Source organism: Neopelma chrysocephalum, unplaced genomic scaffold, assembly GCF_003984885.1.
Source record: "Neopelma chrysocephalum unplaced genomic scaffold, ASM398488v2 Primary Assembly neopelma1_80b, whole genome shotgun sequence".
Classification (NCBI taxonomy): Eukaryota; Metazoa; Chordata; class Aves; order Passeriformes; family Pipridae; genus Neopelma; species Neopelma chrysocephalum.
Window position 1 is genome coordinate 6,764,443 of NW_020897742.1, and position 19,843 is coordinate 6,784,285.

Below are 19,843 nucleotides of genomic sequence, written 5' to 3' on the forward strand. Positions count from 1 at the left end.
GGATCGGGAGCGGGCGGCGAGCGGGGCCCGGCGTTCCCGGGGAGCAGCGGCGCCGGGACGGGGGCTGAGGGAGAGGGGTGAGCGCTCCGTCAGTATCGGGGTATCGCCAGGAACAGAGGGAGAAGCGGGGGGAACAGCAGGGGCGGGATGCGGTGCTGCCCTGCCCGGATGCTCCGGGCTGCTTCCTGCACCCGCAGTGGCGAAGATGCACCGAGGGAGACCCGTGTGCTCAGCCAGGAGCTGCTGAGAGATCCCTCATCGCCTGATGCCTTAACATTGCTTGTGAAGAAGGGCGTGTTAAGCTTTTGTGCCTTTAAGTTGTGTCTTTCGCGGAGAGTGCAGGCAGAGTCGGCAGATTTGCTTTTGTGGCGGCAGCAGCTGCTGTGAAGGAGGGGCTGCCAGATCCTCGCTGGAGGCTGGAGCAGCCCGGGGGGATGCGGGCGTGCCGGGTACCGCGGGGCATTGCGCGCCACTTGTTGCTGAGAGCAGCTTTTACTCTGCCAGGGACGAAATGTTCGCTTAAAGAGCGACACAGGAGCGGTCTGGGGACTGTAATCCGTCGCTGCACCGCACATCTAAGCTCCCTCTTGCGCGTCTTCCATTATTTTCCGCAGTGTGAGGTGTCTTCCTTTGTCCTCTTCCGCCTGCTCAAAGTTTTTGAAGTTTTGTAATTAAAATATTCGTCCCTGAAGCTGAGAAATAGGGTTTCAGCAGTCCCTGACTGGGAGCCACCATCCTGCTGCTTGACCCTGGCCGGCCAAATGTTAAGTGGAACAGTTGAAGTGGTAGAGCAGATACAGGGAAAATGCTTCTGGAATGCTCACAGAATGCCCAGCAACTCATTTCAAAGGCAGTAAATGTAATATGCGTTTTGCTCTAATTTTCAGGAATATGTTAAGTAGTAATGGCAGCTCCTACAAGTATTCCAATCAGTAGTTCTTCAGAAATAGGTTTGGGTTGGGGATTTTTTAGGAGCTTTCTGGGGAGGGTTGTTTTTTCTTTGGTTGGTTTTGGAGGGTTTTTTGTTTCTTTGTTTTAGATGAAAGCATAGTCATTGGAGCAGGGATTGCATTGGATACACTTTGTAGGGCACTAAGATGGTAGTCACAAAATCATCTAATGCATTTAGGTGGGAATATAAATTTTAAATTTTGTCCTGTTTCTCAAACTAAATCTATATATGCATTAGAAACTGACCTTTGCAACAGTCTTTAAACTAGGTAGTAGCATTTTCTTGATGATTGAGAAGGTTAGGGAAGTTTTAGCAGAGAGCTTGAGGAACTTTCTCCAGCCACACATGAAGAGCACCAGAGGAACATTCCTACACCCATTCCAAGAGTCCTTTACAAGTGTCAATTTTTTGTCCCTTTGGACACAGTCACTGGTGTTTGCCAGGAACTCCTTCCCTAGATGATATGACAAGCTTTAATTTTTATTTTTCCCACCTAGAAGATCTTCCTTGATCCAATTATGAAAAGATGTTTAGAAAAGGAAAAAAGCGACACAGCAGCAGCAGCTCACAAAGCAGTGAAATCAGCACCAAAAGCAAGGTAAGCTGAATGTGATGTATTCTCTCTTTGTGAAGCACCTTGGTTTGTTACAAGTTGGCAGTTCAGTGGTTCACCTGCACGGATGGTAGGATGTGATTTCCATAAAAAATGCCAGGTTCCACAAGGAGAACTTTCTACTTCTGGTCCTCAGATTGTGTTATGAGAGTTAAAAATATCTATCCATTATAAAGCCCATATATTCTGAGATGAATGCTCAGTTGCTTCCATGGTGAAACACAGAAACACAAGATTATCTGACAGCACATAGTAAGGTTTGGAGGAAAAATTTCTTCTCAAATTTGTCTTTAAAGAAGGTGCATGGTGCTAGGTACCAAGAATGAGTTTATTCTTCAATACTGCTTGGTTTCTTAGTTGCTCTAAAAAGGATTCAATTTGAATAATGTGTCCATTTTGTCTGGTAGGTTTTGCAGTGATCAGTAGAATATTCTGGATTTTCCAAGGTGCTGTTTCACTTCCCTTGCACTGCTATGTTATTTCATATTGTAACAAACATGTAATTGTTAATTTCTTAAAGTTAAGATGCAGTACCAGAAAACTGTGGACATAACCTTAAGGTTCATTTTCTCTTTTTCTCTTTTCCTCCTCCTTTCAAAATATCTGTGGACTTTTTAAGGGTTCCTGCTGAATTTATATCAGTCTAATCTGCATTGAGGCAGAAAGGTAACTTCAGGAAAGAAACAGGTGGTATTGTTTTTTCCTCCCCATTTTACAGTGCTGCTGAAGTAATTAGAGCATAAACACAAGTTTATTTAAAAAAAAAGAGTTTAGAAAGGACATCTAGAAGTGAATTGCTAATACATTCTCAGTAACTTTCTGATGGTGATGGTTATTTTTCTTAGTCTGTAGATTCCAGTCTCGGGGGACTTTCCAGGTCTAGTACTGTGGCCAGTTTAGATACAGACTCCACAAAAAGTTCAGGTATGTTATCAGAGCTTGAGCAGATATGGATGGAGCAGGATTAACTTTATGTGTGTTCATATAAAACAGCAGAAAAGGGAAAAGGTTAAAAATAGGTATTTTCAGTAATAGTAAGTGAATCTGTTAGATAGCCTGGTGACTAATGCATGCGTAGCCCTAGGCCTCTAAAGTATTATTAATGATTCATCTAGGATTAAGTCACTGTTTTTGAAATAAAGTGTCTGAGTGAGAAAAACTTAATTGTGTTACTGGTCTGTTACCAGCGTAAATCGGGTATAGCTTTTTGGATGCCGTTTCCTGCTTTTCCAAGTTTACATTTGCACTGAGATAATGAAAATAAGATTTGGTTTTACTTATTCTTGCTCACCAGATCACAGTGTATCACTGCTGGGCCACACATTTAATTTAAAACAAATAGATATAGAAAAATAGAAGCATCTTTTCTATGTTTTCTGATTCAAGGTTGTTAACTCCAAATTTGAATTGATATAAACAATGATGTATCTTGGATTCATATGAAACTGCTGCTTTTACCAGGGGCTGTTCTGCATCAGCCTAAGGCAGTTCATTAAAGAGGAGTGACAAGTGTTTGATTAAAGTCTGTAAAATTAGGGAATATAATAAGATAGCCCTGTTAACACTACTTAGAACAGCATTACGATTCTGGAAGTCTTCAGAATGTCTTTGCTTTTTTTCGTTGCAGGACAAAGCAATAGTAATTCTGATACGTGTGCAGAATTCAGAGTTAAATATGTTGGTGCCATTGAAAAATTGAAATATAATGAGAGCAAAAATCTTGAGGGGCCATTGGACTTGATAAATTACATAGATGTTGCACAGGTAAGTGGGTAACAAAAGACAGTACCAATGACGTCAGAACATCTTAAGTTTAGGTGTGTTCCTTTCATATTATCACATAATCTGTCTTTCTTTGTAAATTTTAGACTTACTTGAATAAAGTAGCACATTTTAAAAAAAGCATTAAGCTACGAATCTCAAAAGCCATCACACTCAGTTCTGTCGTGTTGAAACTGGAAAGATGCACCCAAAAAACCGTTCTGCAGAAGTGAAGGCCTTTTTCATGAGTCCTTACTGAAAAGTATCCCAGCTGAAAGTTGTTACATTGCCTCCAGCACTGTCAGAGTTAGTATCCAGGAAAGAATATCTCCTCCAGATTTCCTCAGTATTGTATAAGTTTTCCCACAGAGGAAAACGTCAAGTTTCTGCTTAGAGTCACTCATAAGCCTGTGACCAAAGAACCTGAGTAATATTTGGGTCATTCTTGCCAAACTGTGGTTGCTTGCACTTACTCTTTGTGCTAAAAGCCATAACTGGTGGTTCTCATTAGGTAGCTGATTGTTTGTGTCTTTAAAAGCACAGAATATCTGTTCATCATACAGCAATTTGACATTTCAAGAATCTGAATACATGCTAAAACTATTTTTAGAGCCAAGTAATGAAAGTGCTGCCAGAGTGGAACATAGATCACCTCGAGTCACTGCAGCATGATAGACCATGCATGATTTTTCAGCCGATCTGATTTGACCACAGGGCCAAACTCTCCCCTGACATGATAAATTACTTTCTTGAAGCATGTAATATTTAGAGTAGAATAGAACAGAACAGAATAGAGTGTTTCAGTTGGAAGGGACCCACAGTGATCATCAGCCCAACTGCCCAACCACTTCAGGGCTGACCAACAGTTAAACATATTGTTAAGGGCATTGTCCAAATGCCTCTTAAACACTGACAGGCTTGGGGCATCAACCACCTCTCTAGGAGGCCTGTTCCAGTGTTTGGTCACCCTCTCAATAAAGAAATGCTTCCTAATGTTCAGTCTCCCTGAATATATTTCACATGCTGTTAAGAGACCGGATGAGGCCGTGAGTGGCAGGCAGACCCCACACAGCAGAATCTGAGCAGGGTTCGTGGTGTTGCTGTCTCAGTGGACCCAAGTACACATAAACACATTTTCTGTTATGTATCTTCATTGTTCAAGTTCTTCTGTCTGCACTAAAGGCTTTTGTTTGTTTCCCTCCAAAGCAAGATGGAAAGTTACCTTTTGTTCCAGGTGAAGAGGAGTTTATTATGGGAGTTTCCAAATACGGCATTAAAGTTTCAACATCTGACCAGTATGTAAGTGCTTCACACAAACTTATCTTTCTGATGAGCATTGAAAAGTGCTTTCATTTATTTCTCTGATGGATGATCTGTGTGATTAAAATGTCATTTCTGGCTTTAAGCAAAAGTCAAACAAACAAGATCTCACAGCAGCACTACTTCATGTCATATCTCCACAGTGCTTGTGTTTTCCTGGTTGGATTTATGACAAAAAGGCATTCCTTTTGAGATAGAGCACCAGAAGAAAGGCAAGCAAGCCTATATGCTCTTTGGGCACATCTTCCTTTCCCTGTGGCTTTCTTGCCATTCTCTAATGGGGAAAAGTAGTGTGACTGTGGTGACCAAGACCAATGGTTCCTCAGCCTGCAGTTCCTGTTGGTGTTACTGTGGAGATGGGTTTTTTTTAAGTACCTGAATTGCCCACCTTTTCAAAGTTCCAGCCTTGCATTCCTGATCCAAGAGTGTGAGTTCACTCCAGCATTAAAGCCTCATGATTCCACTTTATTGATCAAGCCTACTTTTTGATTGCATCATTTTCTACTTCTAGTTGATTTTCCTTCAGTGCACTTCAAGTAGCTTTTTTGCTAAAAATAAAAATCCGGTCTCTTCCCCAGGGCCCTCCAGTTGCCTTTGTGTAGCTTTGTATTGCAGCCATGTGGTTTCCTTCTGGTTGCCCTCAGAGCCCCAGATACCATAAATACTTGGCCTTATGAAGTCATGACCCATCAACAACCCAGCAGTGCCTGTTCATAAAAGCCTTGAGTATGAGGACAGAGAATAGCACTGCTCAATAGCTGAATGCTCTGAAGGGAGCCAAAAAGTTTACTCTGGTCCCTTCAGAAAAAACCACTTGTTTCTAATGCCTGGGAGGAAGGGTAGTAGTTGTTACTCAGACTTTGAATTTTTTTGTGTTCTGTTTTTGCTGTCCTTCTAAAATCTTAATTCTCATTAAAACATAGGTTACACTATTACTTAAATTCCTTTGTGCTTTGATAAAGATCAAGTAGGTAATTTTAAGACTGTCATCCATCATTTTTCTGTCTTCAAGCTGAAAGCATGGACACTCTGATAAAGCCTGTGTTAAACTAGCCTGCACTGGAGTTTTATTGCATTGCATTCTGTGTCCCAAATTCTGGCTTTTTGCATCTGTGTCACTGTTGACATATAATTTGTCCTTTAGTGTGTTAGTTCACCAAACTCTAAGAAAAGAGTTCCAAAATACTGAAAGGAGAGGAGGAAATTAATTTACAAGGAGACTGTGTACTTTAAATAATTTCATCCTCCCTCTCCTGGTGATAATCCACATGCATGTTAGCACTGTAGCAAGTAACTCTTGAAAGCTACTGGTGAACAATCTTGGCATCTTTCATACAGAGACTGGAGGGTTGATCCAGTAAGTTCCACATGGGCTCCAGCTGCCCTGGGAGTGGTGTGATAGTTGGTGATGGTGTGAGCAGTTGTGAGCAACTGCTGAGTGAGCATCAGGGAGGGAGATGTTTTTCAGCAAGGTGACCTTTAAGAGCTCTGGTACAGGGCTCTCCCTGGAAGGTTTCGTGGCAGGCAGCAGCTCACTATCCATTTTTAAAGCTTCTGTATCAAGGACCCTTCAGCTACTGACAGGGCCAAGGTGTCCAATGCCTTGAACATGGAAACAGAGCTGTCTTGAATTCCTAAGGCCCTGGAGATGGTACGACTGGAATAAACCAGATGAGTATGATCGGAGGGTAGGATGGCTGGAGAAGAAAGGCTTTGTGTAGGGTAGGTCTGCAGAGACCTTGTGCTGGATGACTTAAACCAACCCCTTTTTTGGAAGGGCCAAAATAAGAAGTGTTGGGACTGTAGTGAAACCCTGCAGCTGTGGTGGAGAGTGGAATTGTCCCAGACAAGGTCTGTGGAACAATCAGGACATACCCTGTGGCTCAGGCCACAAACAGCCTGGCTACAGCCACATGGCTCCTACCTCCCAAAGCAAGTGACCTTGTCTATACCCTCTTCTGGGAAAAGTTTCTTGTGTGTACGGAACTGAGACAAGGGATTGTCTGGAGAAATACTGGAAAAGTAAGAAGTTGTTTTAATTTACATCTGTGCCAGAGGCACAGTGTCCCACCTGTCCCAGAGGGCTAATGAGGGTAGGTGGGAAGTGAATGTGTGCTTTCATAGTATGGACAGGAACGTAGTCATAGAATCATAGGATGGTTCAGGTTGGAAGGGGTCTTTAAGATCATGTAGTTCCAACTCCCTGCCATGGGCAAGGACACCTCCCACTAAACCAGGCTGCTCAAAGCCCTATCCAACCTGACTTTGAACACTCGGGGATAGGGTATCCACCACTTCTCTCAGCAACCTGTGCCAGTTCAATCTAAACCTACTCTCTTTCAGCTTAAAGCCATTCCCTTTTGTCCTGTCACTCCATGCCCCGTAAAAAGTCCCTCTCCAGCTTTCTTGTAGCCCTTTCCGGTACTGGAAGATGCTATAAGGTCTTCCCAAGAGCATTCTCTTCTCTAGGCTGAACAACTGAAACTCTCTTAGCTTGTCTTCACAGTCCACATAGGAATGTAATTCTAAAATAGAAGCAAAAATATAAGCTAGTTGTGTTAAGCTGCCACTTCTTAAAATCTTTAAACTCTCAATTAAAAAAAAAAATTACTAAGGAATATTTTTCTCCTGTAAGTAAATCTGAAGTATTCTTTTGTAAGAAAGATTAAAAGAGGTGGAAAACTGAAATAGCTGTTGCACTGTTCCAGAGTAACTTTTATTTGCTACATGGTTTCAGGATGTGTTACACAGGCATGCTCTCTATTTAATTGTACGGATGGTCTGCTATGATGATGGTCTGGGAGCAGGAAAAAGTTTACTGGCTTTGAAGACAACAGATGCAGCCTCTGAAGAATGCAGCCTCTGGGTATATCAGTGCAATAGTCTGGTAAGAGTTTATGCTTACAGTTTTTAATTTTGATTGTAAAGGGAGATTCTAAAACCTAAGGCCTTTGTGAAGGCTTTTAGCAGAAGGAGGATTGCTCAATTGAAAAAAAAAAGAGTATCAATGCACTGGCTGAGGAGGGAGAACAGCCCTGCATTTGATCAGGCTTGAGGAAAACACCTACATTCCCTAAAATTGCCAGTGAATGTACACACCTGAGAAAGCTCTTTTCAGTCTAAATTTGCAATCTAAAGAGTGCTATGGTAGCTGCTGAGGACAATCCTCCACTTGTATTTTCAAAGAGAAATATCTCTTAAGATGGGACAGCGCAGGGAGGGATCAAGCAATAATTTTGGTAGTAGAGCATGCAGTCATATTTGTAAGCAAGGGAGGTGATCCCTTCTTAAAAGCAGGAGAACCCATTGTCAGGATGCTCCAATGACACAGACCCTTAGCTGGTAGCACTGGGGGAACACAAGAAGTGATGTTCTGAATGCTGGTGCCGTGCTCTGATGACAGCCAACAACTTTGTTTCAAAGGAGCTCGTGTAAAACAGCTTCCCCGTGTCAGTGCAGGCCACAGAAATGCAATCAGGTCTCTCTTGTGCTACTCTATTTTGCATGTCTGCCAAAAGAAGGGTAAAGGTCACATTCTGCTTTAGATGAGTTCTGAGAAGTTCTTCAGAAAGCATTAACACGTGTGTTTGGGTTTTTTAGGAACAAGCACAAGCCATTTGCAAAGTGTTATCTACAGCCTTCGATTCAGTTTTAATGTCGGAGAAGTCCTGATTTTCTTGGGCAGCACGTGCGTGTGTAGTACAAGAGGCCTTTGTGATACCACAGTCTGGCTGCAGCCACACAATCCTGAGAGACTTGCTGTGCAAAGAGCCACACAACCTTGCACATGGTACTCTGTCATTCCTCAAACATGACTTGAAGAAATTATTCCATCTTCAGGTTCCAGGACAAGAATTTTATATTTAACAGGATTTTTTTTTCCTAAACCGTGTTTTGTATATTAATGTCAATATTGTAGAAATGTAAAATAAAACTGACACTTACTTCTATCTCCTTGTCTGAGAAACAATTTATTAATACAGGCTTGGGTTCTGCTTAACCCAGATATTAGAACAAAACAAAAGCAAAGTGTAAAAGGGAGTCATCTGGTGCTTTACACCTTTAATCATAGGTGAGTCGTCTACACAGTTTCTATGTTCAGCTAAAGTCCACAAGATGTACTTTTTTTCCTCATGTGGTAGTTATTAGTATTTATCATTTTTACACATTAAAAAGAACAGTATTGCCTAAGCAATGCAAAGGAACAGAAGAGAAGCAGACAAAGATTTTAAAAGTAGTTTTATTTTTCCAGACATTTGACTGGTTGACAAGAGTAAAATTTATTAATCATGCTCTAATTATAAATCACTGCATCCAGGACATTGAAAATAAGAGTTGATTTTAGGTTATACAATATATACAGTTGCTCTGCAACTAAACAAAATAAAAACAACAGAATTGAATATTATACATCTCGTAGCATTCTAAGCTGCATTTTAAGTGTCACTTGCTCCTTTTTAAACAGTTAACACAGCAACCTAATAGTCTGTCTATTAACAGGTTTTTTGAGTCATTATTTTAATCAGATTTGAAAAGTTGTATGAAATATGCCAAAATTTTGGACTTAAAATTCTTGATTTTATATTATAAATAGATATCTACAGGCTCTAGAATTTCTTTTTTCTCTGCCAGAGGAGAAAACTTTGAGAAACGTGGGAAATCAAGGGATAAATTTTGCTTAGCTGCTCTTTATTGGTCCTCAGGATTTTATCTGTCTGCACTGGCAGTGCTATTAAGTTGTAGTCTAAAAGTTTCCTAGTTTCTAAGTGACCACATTTTTGTGTTCCTCTTCTAGCAGAACTCAAGGAAAATTTGCATAATTTTTTAACTTTACGAATTGTTACATACACTATAAGATTCTGTGTTAAAAATACTGTACATTAGGAGATCTGTGCAAAATAATATGCCCATTTACTCTCTAGACTCTATCAGGGATAGAAACATACAAAATAGTGTTGCAAACTGAACATATCAGTAAGTGAATAAAACCGTAGTGCTAAACTATTACTCTATCATTTTACTGGGAACTTTGAAAATACGGACTAATTTGCTTCGACTTGCAATAAAAATATCTTGAAACATTCCAGTTTGTTCCCCATTTATACTGCAGCAACAGCATCTAGGAAGTGAAAGTTAAACATCTACGTGGCTGTACCCACACGCCTGAGAGGCATCAAGCCACGGTACCATTCAGGAAAGGTGGCACAAGGTGAGATCAGTGTTGCTCTTCCAGCACCTTTGCAATGTGATTTTTCTCCAAATAAGCATATATGGTGGTGGTGGCCTGTTTTCCATTGCATATGAAGGGGCCAATTTAAGCACCATTTGCCAGAAATTCAAAGTTCTCTTGATAAATCTAGAGATACAATATTCACGAAACGTGATCAAAGCCAATGTGACCTAGACATTGATTTTTCGTATCCTATGCCTCAGTTTCCTGTAGCATAAGCAAAACCTGGTACAATTTCACAATATACAAACATCAAAATGACGTCAGATTTGCATTGGTGTTTTATATTCCATCAACCAACCGGGAACTATCCATGGCCGAGCCTTTGTTCACGAATCAGTAAAACAAATTTAACAACAGTGTAGCTACCATATATGTGGGTATACTATATATATACAGAGTGAGTTGCAAACTATCATTATTTGCAAGGTAGTGGCACACAAATTTTATAAATCAGAACATAACATAGTGTACTTGTGAGGTGTCAGATACCTTATTGACCAAGGATAATTACCTAATTGTTCCACCAAATCTGTTCTCCCTGTGAACACATTGCTGGATGACTTAAGGAAAATTCAAGAATTTAAAAACAAAGTCTAAACGCTACAATGAGACAAGTGTAAGAAATGCTCTGCAATCCATCATCATAGTTAAGTACATTTCAGGAAATGCAGTTTTCAAATCCTTGAGTTAATGGAGTAATTCATTAATATTGCCATAGTTTAGTTAACCAGCAGTAGTCACATTAAATGACCAAAATGGATGAAACATACATAAAGAACATTCAAAAAACAGGTTCTACACACGTGCAGCATAGAAAAACGAAACAGTCTCAAGCTCACAAAATTAGAACTAGAAAGTTCAACGACTAACAGATTTCAGATAACTTTAAGCAAATATCTACATCCATTCTGAAAGAAAGAAGTTTCTCCTGTGGTAAACTGAAATACTTTTTCACTTTTACCTGGCCAAAGACACACGATTAAAATAATTTCTTCTGCAACTGTTGACATCCTGGATGACAGCCAGTATAGCAAGATGCTGAATGAGTCCAATTCAGAACTACACAGCAGCTCGCATGTTTTGGTTCCAACACTTCAAATGGTGTTTGAAGAATTGGATAAATTCACTGCCCTGTTAGATGCACACACAATTTCTTTGACTGCGGAAGCAACACTGAACTGTAGTACTGTCATGTTACAAAAGGTAGAATAAAATTACAGTAACTGATTGATAAGAACATTCATAATGTTGTGATATTCAGACACACGGACTTTGATTGTTAAAGCTTTTCAGTTCACCTTGAAAAATACAGGAAGAGTTGAGTTTTTTTTAAAAGTGTAAACTGCTTATGAGAAGTTTTCACATAGAAAAAAGTTTTAAAAGTCCCCAAATCAGAATGATGGCAATAAAAAAGTAAACTACAGTACCTAGAACTTGGGCAGTGCTCTGGCAAGGTGTCTGCAGATAGGTAGGTGAAATGGAATAGAACAAAACTTATTTCTGTGACTGCTGGAAATGAGAAATGTCTTTGCTTATCAGTAGCAATTTAGTCAACAATAAAGTGCACAAATGATACAGGGAAAGCTCCTTTCCGACTGGGATCTCCATCAATATGACCAATCTGAAAGAGTCCAGATATTTTTCAAGTTAAATCTCAAAATTATATTTCAGTATTATCAAAATAAATATCAGTGAATTTCCTGCCTGTAGTACAACAAGCCTCTCCCTACGTCTTTTCTGCACTAGTGGTATTTTTGAGAATAGGAAAATTCAGTCCTCCACTGCTGCATCATTTCAGTGCAATCTGCAATGCCTGGCAGCTCATATTCAGCCTCTCTTAAGTTGTTTCTTTAATCATGGCAAGGTAAAGGGATGTATCAAACTTCAGCAGTTTTGGGTTTGACATGAATCTATTTGTGTTTTTACAGCATTATTGTCAATCTAGATGCAATTTGAAGCTCTGTTCTTTGCTAGCTAACAGATTAAGGCAAGTGTTTTCATGCACAATAATTTTCCAAGATTTTGCTTTAGCCGATGAGACTCTGGAATGTAAATAGTTGAGATGGTTTCCCTGCTCAAATAGACTCAGTCTCAGTCAGCTGAAGAATTAGGAGAATACAAAGCTCCCTTCTGAGGCCCACCATACAGCATCTGTAATAGCAGCAGATTCCTTAATTGCTGACACCACCCCAAAAATTTTCTGGATCACGCAGACCACATCCCCCATATATTGTGTACCCTATTAATTAGATTTTTTTTTTCTGAATGAGAAAAGCTAGAAGCTTGTCTGAAGTTTGATTTTTTTGAACTAAATTACTTTCTGCAATCAGGTTTCCATGAGATGAAGCATTTCTTTTTATTTCGAAACCCAGCATGTGGTCTTCTGAAGTCACTGTCAACCTCTAGATTTCATTTCTTTCTTTTAAAGTGTGTTGACATAAAATGCAAAATACTCACCCACCACTCCTGATCTTCTTCACCATCAACTACAATAATATCTCCCTCTGAAAAAGTTAGCTCATCTGGGTTATCTGCTACACAGTTGTAAATTGCTTTTACTCTCTTGGGTTTAGTTTTTGACTGAAATTAAAAAAAATAAATAAATTTAAATAATACAGCAGAGAAGAGACATAGCAGACTTGGAGCTGATTTAAAATTTCAGAATTGCTTCCAACCATTATTTTTCACAGCTTAGAGTTCAGCTACATCTTTTATGCTGAGTGCTCATGCTTCAGGCTGAATTTAGCAGCAGCCAAAGCATTTTGGAACCACTGTGCCAACAACATGGGCCAGGTTTCCCTTAGAAATCTTCCATTTTGGCTCACCCAAACCTGTCTTCAGAGCTCTACATCACTGCAGTGAGCACAGTTTTGTTCAGAAGATGAGGTGATCAGGACTGAGTTCTGTGCAGCAAGGGTAGCAGCAGCAGCATTATCAGGGGGAGGCCTGAGCCACCTGCCAATACACCCCTTCTTAGTTTGCTAAACCCACTTCAGTAGTGTACAAACCCTCCAAAACATCCTCTGCCTCTCAGCAGTGCTCTGAAGACTACCAGCCACAAGAGTCGTTTGGCAACTCTTTCAAAGGGAAAGTTTAGTAAGGAGTTGCAATTCCAGTGTGGCAGTGGGACTCCAAGCCTAGCTGTGTTCTGTGTTAAATGATACCAAAATTGTTTTGCTCTGGTTTCACGGAATCCACCATCCTAATCTCACAGCTCTCCCAGTGCAACCCAGTTGCCTGCTGTGTTTGTTTTCAGTCTCCTCATCCTTTGTTGCAGACCAACAATAATGCTGCCTACACAGTGTTTCCATGCAAAACAACCCAGCACAGGTGAAGAGACACGGGACCTGGAAGCAGACTGTAAGCTTTCTACCACAAGTCTACCCTTTTCCCAGGCATAGGGAGAAAAAATTGCTCCTTTCCACTCTAAGATGCCAGAGCAGAGCTGTAAGTGCCATTTAGGTCAGAGATGGCTCTTAATACAGTGAGTGTTTGGGACAGAAACTGCAGATGGGATAAGGAAAAGATGGTTTCATCACCATCCTGGAGCCCCCCAGAGACTGGTCCCACACTCTAGTTAGGTCAGCCATGGAGCAGGAAGCTTGTAGAGGGAGAAGAGATTCCATTCACAATTCTCTACCAGCAAAATGCTCTGCTGTGGACAGTACTGCCCAACAGGCTCTTAATGTGCTGCTTTGTTAGAACTGAGCACCGTGCAGAAAAAAAAAATGGGGAATGTGGATGGGGAAGGAGAGAGGCAGAATGATGGTTATGCTGTTCTGTAAGTATCCATTTGTATTCCAATGTAAAGCCTGGCCTGCCCAGGGCAGGCACACCCTGAGGCTCTTGCACCCCTGCAAACTGTCAGCCTGGCACAGCAGCACAGCAATTTTGGAGACATTCCCTCTCAGACAAGCAACAGTCTGAGCCACAACCACCTTTTAAGTCAAAAGGAAAAAGCTTCACATCAGTACAAGGGTGATAAAACGGATAACTTCAAAGTGCAGTAACTACAGGTATTTCTTGTTCTTTAGAAGGCAAGGAAATGAAAACAGATCTCATTCCCAGAGGAATAAAATCTTTCAGGGAAGTTTCCCATGTATCTACAGTCTGATTTCAAAAATCTAAATAACATATTGGGAAAAAAAAGAAAAAAAAAAAAGATGAATCAAGAATTTCCATCTGTTAAACAGGTTATTGGGTAAATGCACTGTATAGGAGATAAGCCACTGGCTACATGTGCATAAACAGCTAGACTCGTCTTTTCTTTACTCACATTTCCGCAATCATTTTCTAAATCTGGGCTGTCCTCTGGATTTTCTGGCAGGGTAAAGACTTAGCAAAAAGTGCTGGAGTAAAAGGCTAAATGGAGCAATTTAGCCAAAGAACTTTAGCTAGACTGATCTAGCTAAAGCTCTTTAGCTGAGGGGCCCTTGAGTAAATCTCAGATAAGGTGCTTTAGCTAGATTGATTAAGCTAAAGTACCTTAACTAGCACACACTCCCTGAGCCAGGTTTTCCCTTACTTCTCTGTCCTGTGACAGAAGAAAGTCACCCAGGTGATTTTCTCAGTCACAAAATTCACCCCACTGAAGCTCTAGAGAGATCTGGAAAGTCATATTTGTTCTTCATACTATGTAATTAATATTAAACAATGAAGATGCTGACCCTACAAACTAGTCAGAACAGCCCATTCACTCATAATTAAAGCATTTTGTCCTATAAAATAAAAAAAATAAAGAGGAGAGAACAATACAGAAACTACAACAATTTATACAGAAAATCAAGTAAGGAGCTGTTTCAGAACCAACAGATGTGTACCCACTGCTCACACCTGAATCCCAGCACATGTGGAAGAAACTGTGATTAGGATCCAACAGCTTCACAAAGTAAATATGACAATGTAAGCAAAAGGGATAGATTTTCCACTTTACACTACTTAGACCACTTAATTTTGTTATGGCCTAAAACATGAAAGTTATTTTAATGCATGACAGACAGTAACTTGGTTGAACAAGTAGGGGAGGCAAGAAACCAGAAAATTTTGTACTCCCAACTAATGCAAGATGAACTGCAGACGTCTCCAAGGCTTCTCAACATGAGAAACAGCTAATAGGGGTTCTAAGAACTCAGGACCAGCATGTCAGGCTATGCACACAAACACAATGAAGTCTGTTCTGGAATTGCTATTTCAGTGGACATGGCTAAGGAAAAATGGATGAAGGGAGAGAGACAGGACTGAAGAAGGTAGGTCTTTTCATTACAGCCCATTAATAAGACCATCACAGAGCCAGAAAGAACACGTCCTACCTCTCTGTTTATTATTTACCCACTGAACCACACTCCTAAACAGAATGTAAAGCATGAAACAGCCCAGACCTGGTCACATGCATCATCTCAGAAAGTATGGACTCTATATTGTGACTTGCTTACTGCAGAGAAATACTGCCATGATCAAGGATATAGATGTTTTATCTCTATCACACAAGAAAGCAACAGAAAATTAGAGCAAGGATCAAAAACCTAGCTAACTACACATAATGTACAGCTCCACTACATCTGGAAATACATCCCTTTACCTACACCAGTATAAGAATACAGGTACTGACACTAATATGTGTGTTACCACTCATGGTCCTAGATTGAAAATAGCAAGTAGGAGCACAAAAAGGCTACACCATCAGATCAAGAGTCCATCGAAATCCAGAATCGCTTTTCTAACAGTCACTATAAGGTTCGGGGAAGGTGGAGAAGAAAAATACAGAATATGTCCAGGCATTCCCCTTCAACTGCTTTCTGTTGGGGATGTGCTTACCAAGAGATTTCTCTCCTGTCACCAGGTGAATGCACATCAAAGAGATGCAAAGAGAACAAACTGCACAAGGAATCAGTTTCTTTTCTTTTGAGCTTGACTCCTACTAGCCTTGTCTGAAGCCGTTTCATCTACCTACATGAACAACTATGAGTATATCTGCTTCCATTATAGAAGTAAGCACCAGAGTTCCCTTATTACTTAATTCACTACAGATTAAGAATGAAGCTACGTGTTACTTACAAGTGACTCATTCAACAAGCTCACCTATGAATGACTAACTCATAAAGCTTATTTATCCTCAGTAAGTCAAACCATACATTCTGTGAATTGGACACATTTGATCACCACAAGGAATCCATACTTCTTTTCTTTGGTTTCTCTTTGTTTTTTTGGGTTTTGGTTTGGTTTGGTTTTTTAAATTTAAAAATCACATACTATCTTAGAGGAAATTCAAGGAAAACAAAATTTTCATAAATACTTAGTACAAGTCACACATATACTTAAACACAGGATACAGGCTCCGTATGTTTCATGATTCTCACACTTTCTCCATAATAGGATACACAATCATGTCCGGTGTGTTTAATAGAATGCAGATTTAATTAAATCAAATGCCAGATTTTGTACTTACTATTTGTGATTTCCTTGGCATTGGTGCTGGTGGCTGGATTTGTGCCAAAGTATTTGTTGTAGAACCAGCCTGTGTTCCTGGAACGTCGCATACAGAAGACGACTCTCCTGCTAAGGTAAGTAAACCAAGTAAATATTAGGCATGCTTAAAAAAAAAAGTAATGGTATCATTTGAAGCCAAATGAATTATTCTTTAAAGGACACAAATATTTTTATATTCCATAAGTATTTAATTTTTAATGGTTCTTTCTAAATAACTGAACAGAATTTTCTATTCTTTTCCTTACCAATAAGATAAACCTATATAATAGATGAGGGCAAAACCAAATACATCATCTCCCCATTCCTTCAGTACAGACTGTGTACTGTTAGAACCCTTCTTTCTGACTAAAGGCCATAATTATCAAGATGCTGTATTCTTCACAGGAGACTCCTGACACAGATGACAGGCATTAGCAAATTCCCCTTAGATATGTCAAGAAGAAACAAAAAAGAATCACAGTAAAAATAAATGAACATAAAATATATAGTGGGAAGGAAAACAGGGCAGGAGAAATTCCACTACAACCACCACAGAATCTACACAAACTTTACCGTAGAGATTTTACGGAGATCACATTACTGTAATGTCCCAAAGCAGTAGTTACTTTGGACAATGAAAAGCGCAGAATGAATAATGAACAAACTCTTTATTACCATGAAAAGAGCAATATCGATTTGCAATTAAATTAAAAGTGAAACTTGTATGAGCTTTAGATTTTCAAACCAGAAACACATCTTTCTATTCTAAAATGTGTATCTGATGCCTTGTTTATGACACATGCAAACCACAGAGCAAACTAAATTTTTTATAATGTTACTGTGAGAGTGACCCAGTACTGGCACAGGTTGCCTGGAGAGGTTGTGGAGTCTCTGTCCTTGGAGACACTCAAAAGCTCTCTGGGCATGGTCCTGAGTGATCCACTCTTGCTGTCCTGCTTGAGGAGAGGGGTTAGACCAGACGACCTAGGGAGGTCCCTCCCAGCCTCAACCATTCTGTGATTCTGCTTATTACATGGCCCCATTATTTACATTAACTGGCCCATAACTCTGTTCATGAAGAAGAACTAGTATATCAAGAACTTGGCATCAGGGCCTACATCAAGAAGAATGTTGGTACTGACTGTATTTAAACGTGCAAGGTAAATTAGAAAAACAAACACCACAAACCCACACTCTCCTTTAGATTGTTATAATGATAGCTTAATTACAATAGAACTAATTTCTAAACCACAATTACCGGGTTGTTGTAGAGACCCAGGTCCTCTGGTCTGCCCTTTGTTAGTTAAGCCAGATGACTTCTCAGTCCTGTGCAGAAAGTGAGAAATCGATCTATTTCAGAAACAAACAAGAACTTGAAATGCAACAATACAAAGTTCTTTCCAAATTATAAAAGTCTTGGCATGTCTTCAGTATATTCTGGTGACAGCTATTTTGCTTTTAAAAATACTACTTTTCTTCTGTGTTTTTGATTACGCCAATTGAAAGTTGCACTTAATTTAAAAAAGGGAGAAGAATAATATAGGTGCAATTAATGCAATTTGTGTTTTTCCCCAAGTTCTGAAGTTCCTTTCACTATTTTTCAATTTGTTTTTGGTTAAAATTATGTATCCATGTTAGCCCGTGCATTATAGCAAGCCTCAAGAAGTTGTGTCTTCCTTCTACTTGGTATGGCATATGCAATAAAAGGGCTAGAAAAGGAACTTAAAGGCTCAAGACTGCTTACGTCTTTCAGTCCCATTTTGTGAATGAAACATTATTTCTTCCAAACTTTTCTCAAAGATCCTATTTTCTAGACTTCTCATTACCTTATTGACCTCCCCTGGTTTCCGCCTCACTATTCTGTATCTTTCTTTTGCTGTAATGCCCCAAACTGAACACAGCAGTCCCACTGAGGCACTACTGAAGTTGAGTCAATCGGGAGGATTAATTCCTATAGTTTTCAGGCTATAGTGAAGCAATACCATTTCTCTTTTAATTCTTCCACAACAGCACAAGTTGTCTGACCTGCTTTTATTTATGATTCACTGTGTCCTTATAGATCCTTCTTCTAAGGACTTTTGCTTACCCATACTCTGCTGCTCTCCATGCTTCATTTCTGTAGTTGATTGTTCTTAATTACTAAGTATTGCTTACTGAATGACATCCCTCTTCTCCCTTGACTACCACTCCAGTTTGTCAAGGATGCTTTGGATATGATTCTGTTTTCCAGTACACTTCTCCCTCCTAACTTAGTTTTTTACAAATTTAAAAATTACTTTTTCTGTTCCAGGTCTCTCTACTTCTCTACTTTCACTCTACAAGTGAAAAGATTGAAAGCAACAGAACTTACATAAAGCATGTGAGCAAAAAATGGAAAATGGCACAATCAGACATTAGATCCCATTATCTCTTCTTTTTTATCAGATGAGAATTAGGAATCAATTATTCTTTGTGGCTTGTTATTTCCATCACAGCTAACCATTCTGGAGATATTCTGTAAGTCATACAATCTTAAATCACTAGGCTGTCTTGTTTTTACTATAGAAATCCTTGTCATCTGCTTCCTTAGGGTCTGCCTTTATTCATTGCCATACTCTGGAACACATGACTGGCAGAAGTATGCATGCTTTATAGATTACTTGTATGCTATATATCATAAAGTTGATAAGTTGCTAATAATGATGAAGTATATTAAATACTAAAAGGACATCAGTTACCCAGGAATAGGCTTTCTTTGAGAGATTCTACTTGGAGGTTGTGGGGGCAATGGTGGTGGGGTTGGCTTAGTTTGTGGAGGAGTTGGTTGCTGTTTTGATTGCTGGTTCAGAGCTTCTATAATGCTGGCTGTCTTTGCCACTGGAGGTGGTGGTGCTGGAGAAAGTACATCTATAGAGGAAAGTTAGACAACAAAATGGAATTAAACTTCTATTTACCATTTTGTTTCTCATTTTGTTTCTTGGGTTCTCATCATAGGTTCTCCCTGTTCCAGGACTTACCCCCATCTAAGAAAAATGCCTTACTACATGCAATCAATACCTTTAACAGAATGCAATCCTTCCATTGGAAGGAGGACCTCTTTGGAAAGAGGTTTACCTTTTTTTTCACCTAGTCAAGGTCAGAGAGCTCACAAGAACTTAAATTCATTCACCATTAAAGAACAAGCAAAGAAAATTCTTACCAAAGTCAGTCATATTCTTGAAAACAGCAGATCAGAATATATTTAAAGTGCTAATATTATTTGCTCAGTCAAGGCCTTCAGTTTGTGTTTTGTGGAAAAGTAACTGAATGAATAATATCAGAGAAATTTTATTTAGGGGAACATCTTTGCTTAAAATCCTGTTAACAACTAACTTCACATTAGGTTTAGCAATTAATTAAAATTTCCATTGAAACCACCACAACAGCAGCTGGCAGTGCATTAAAACAACTTTTTGCACTCCAACAGTCTGCAAGAATCGAGCACAACGTGGAGACACAGCCCCAGGCCTACATGTAACAC

At 39.6% G+C, this 19,843-nt stretch overlaps 2 protein-coding genes across 10 annotated transcripts in view; one reads left to right on the top strand and one right to left on the bottom strand.

The window, feature by feature from the left end:
* Window position 1: 1 nt before the first annotated feature.
* On the top strand, window positions 2–9,729 carry ITGB1BP1 (integrin subunit beta 1 binding protein 1). Of its 5 annotated transcripts, none has more exons than XM_027690326.1 (7): window positions 2–77; window positions 1,450–1,550; window positions 2,411–2,489; window positions 3,193–3,329; window positions 4,533–4,625; window positions 7,384–7,533; window positions 8,247–9,729. In XM_027690326.1, exons 2-7 carry the CDS (start codon window positions 1,479–1,481, stop codon window positions 8,316–8,318), a joined length of 603 nt encoding a protein of 200 aa, XP_027546127.1. In that variant the 5' UTR covers window positions 2–77; window positions 1,450–1,478; the 3' UTR covers window positions 8,319–9,729. The 5 variants fall into 5 exon arrangements, with proteins under 5 accessions (XP_027546127.1, XP_027546128.1, XP_027546129.1 ...); XM_027690327.1 differs by having other exon boundaries at window positions 6–77; window positions 1,453–1,550; XM_027690328.1 differs by lacking the exon at window positions 2–77 and adding an exon at window positions 757–859.
* Window positions 9,730–11,211: 1,482 nt separating this feature from the next.
* Window positions 11,212–19,843, bottom strand: part of ASAP2 (ArfGAP with SH3 domain, ankyrin repeat and PH domain 2) — an 81,926-nt gene continuing 73,294 nt past the window's right edge. For 4 of the 5 annotated variants that reach the window (XM_027690322.1, XM_027690321.1, XM_027690318.1 and 1 more), the window contains 5 exons: window positions 19,062–19,230; window positions 17,603–17,670; window positions 16,325–16,434; window positions 12,337–12,459; window positions 11,212–11,500 (listed from right to left, as the gene is read on the bottom strand). In XM_027690322.1, coding sequence (XP_027546123.1) covers window positions 11,426–11,500; window positions 12,337–12,459; window positions 16,325–16,434; window positions 17,603–17,670; window positions 19,062–19,230 — 545 coding nt within the window. In that variant the 3' untranslated portion in view covers window positions 11,212–11,425. Of the gene's footprint in view, window positions 11,501–12,336; window positions 12,460–16,324; window positions 16,435–17,602; window positions 17,671–19,061; window positions 19,231–19,843 lie in introns of those variants that run through there. The other variant, XR_003535375.1, reaches the window with a different exon arrangement.

What these genes read in the sequence shown, in the direction of transcription:
- ITGB1BP1 (XM_027690326.1), top strand. Translation starts at nt 1,479, where the DNA reads ATGTTTAGAAAAGGAAAAAAGCGACACAGCAGCAGCAGCTCACAAAGC. An exon ending in AAATCAGCACCAAAAGCAAG is followed by an intron (nt 1,551 to 2,410) that starts GTAAGCTGAATG and finishes TATTTTTCTTAG; the next exon opens with TCTGTAGATTCCAGTCTCGG. An exon ending in TATATCAGTGCAATAGTCTG is followed by an intron (nt 7,534 to 8,246) that starts GTAAGAGTTTAT and finishes TGGGTTTTTTAG; the next exon opens with GAACAAGCACAAGCCATTTG.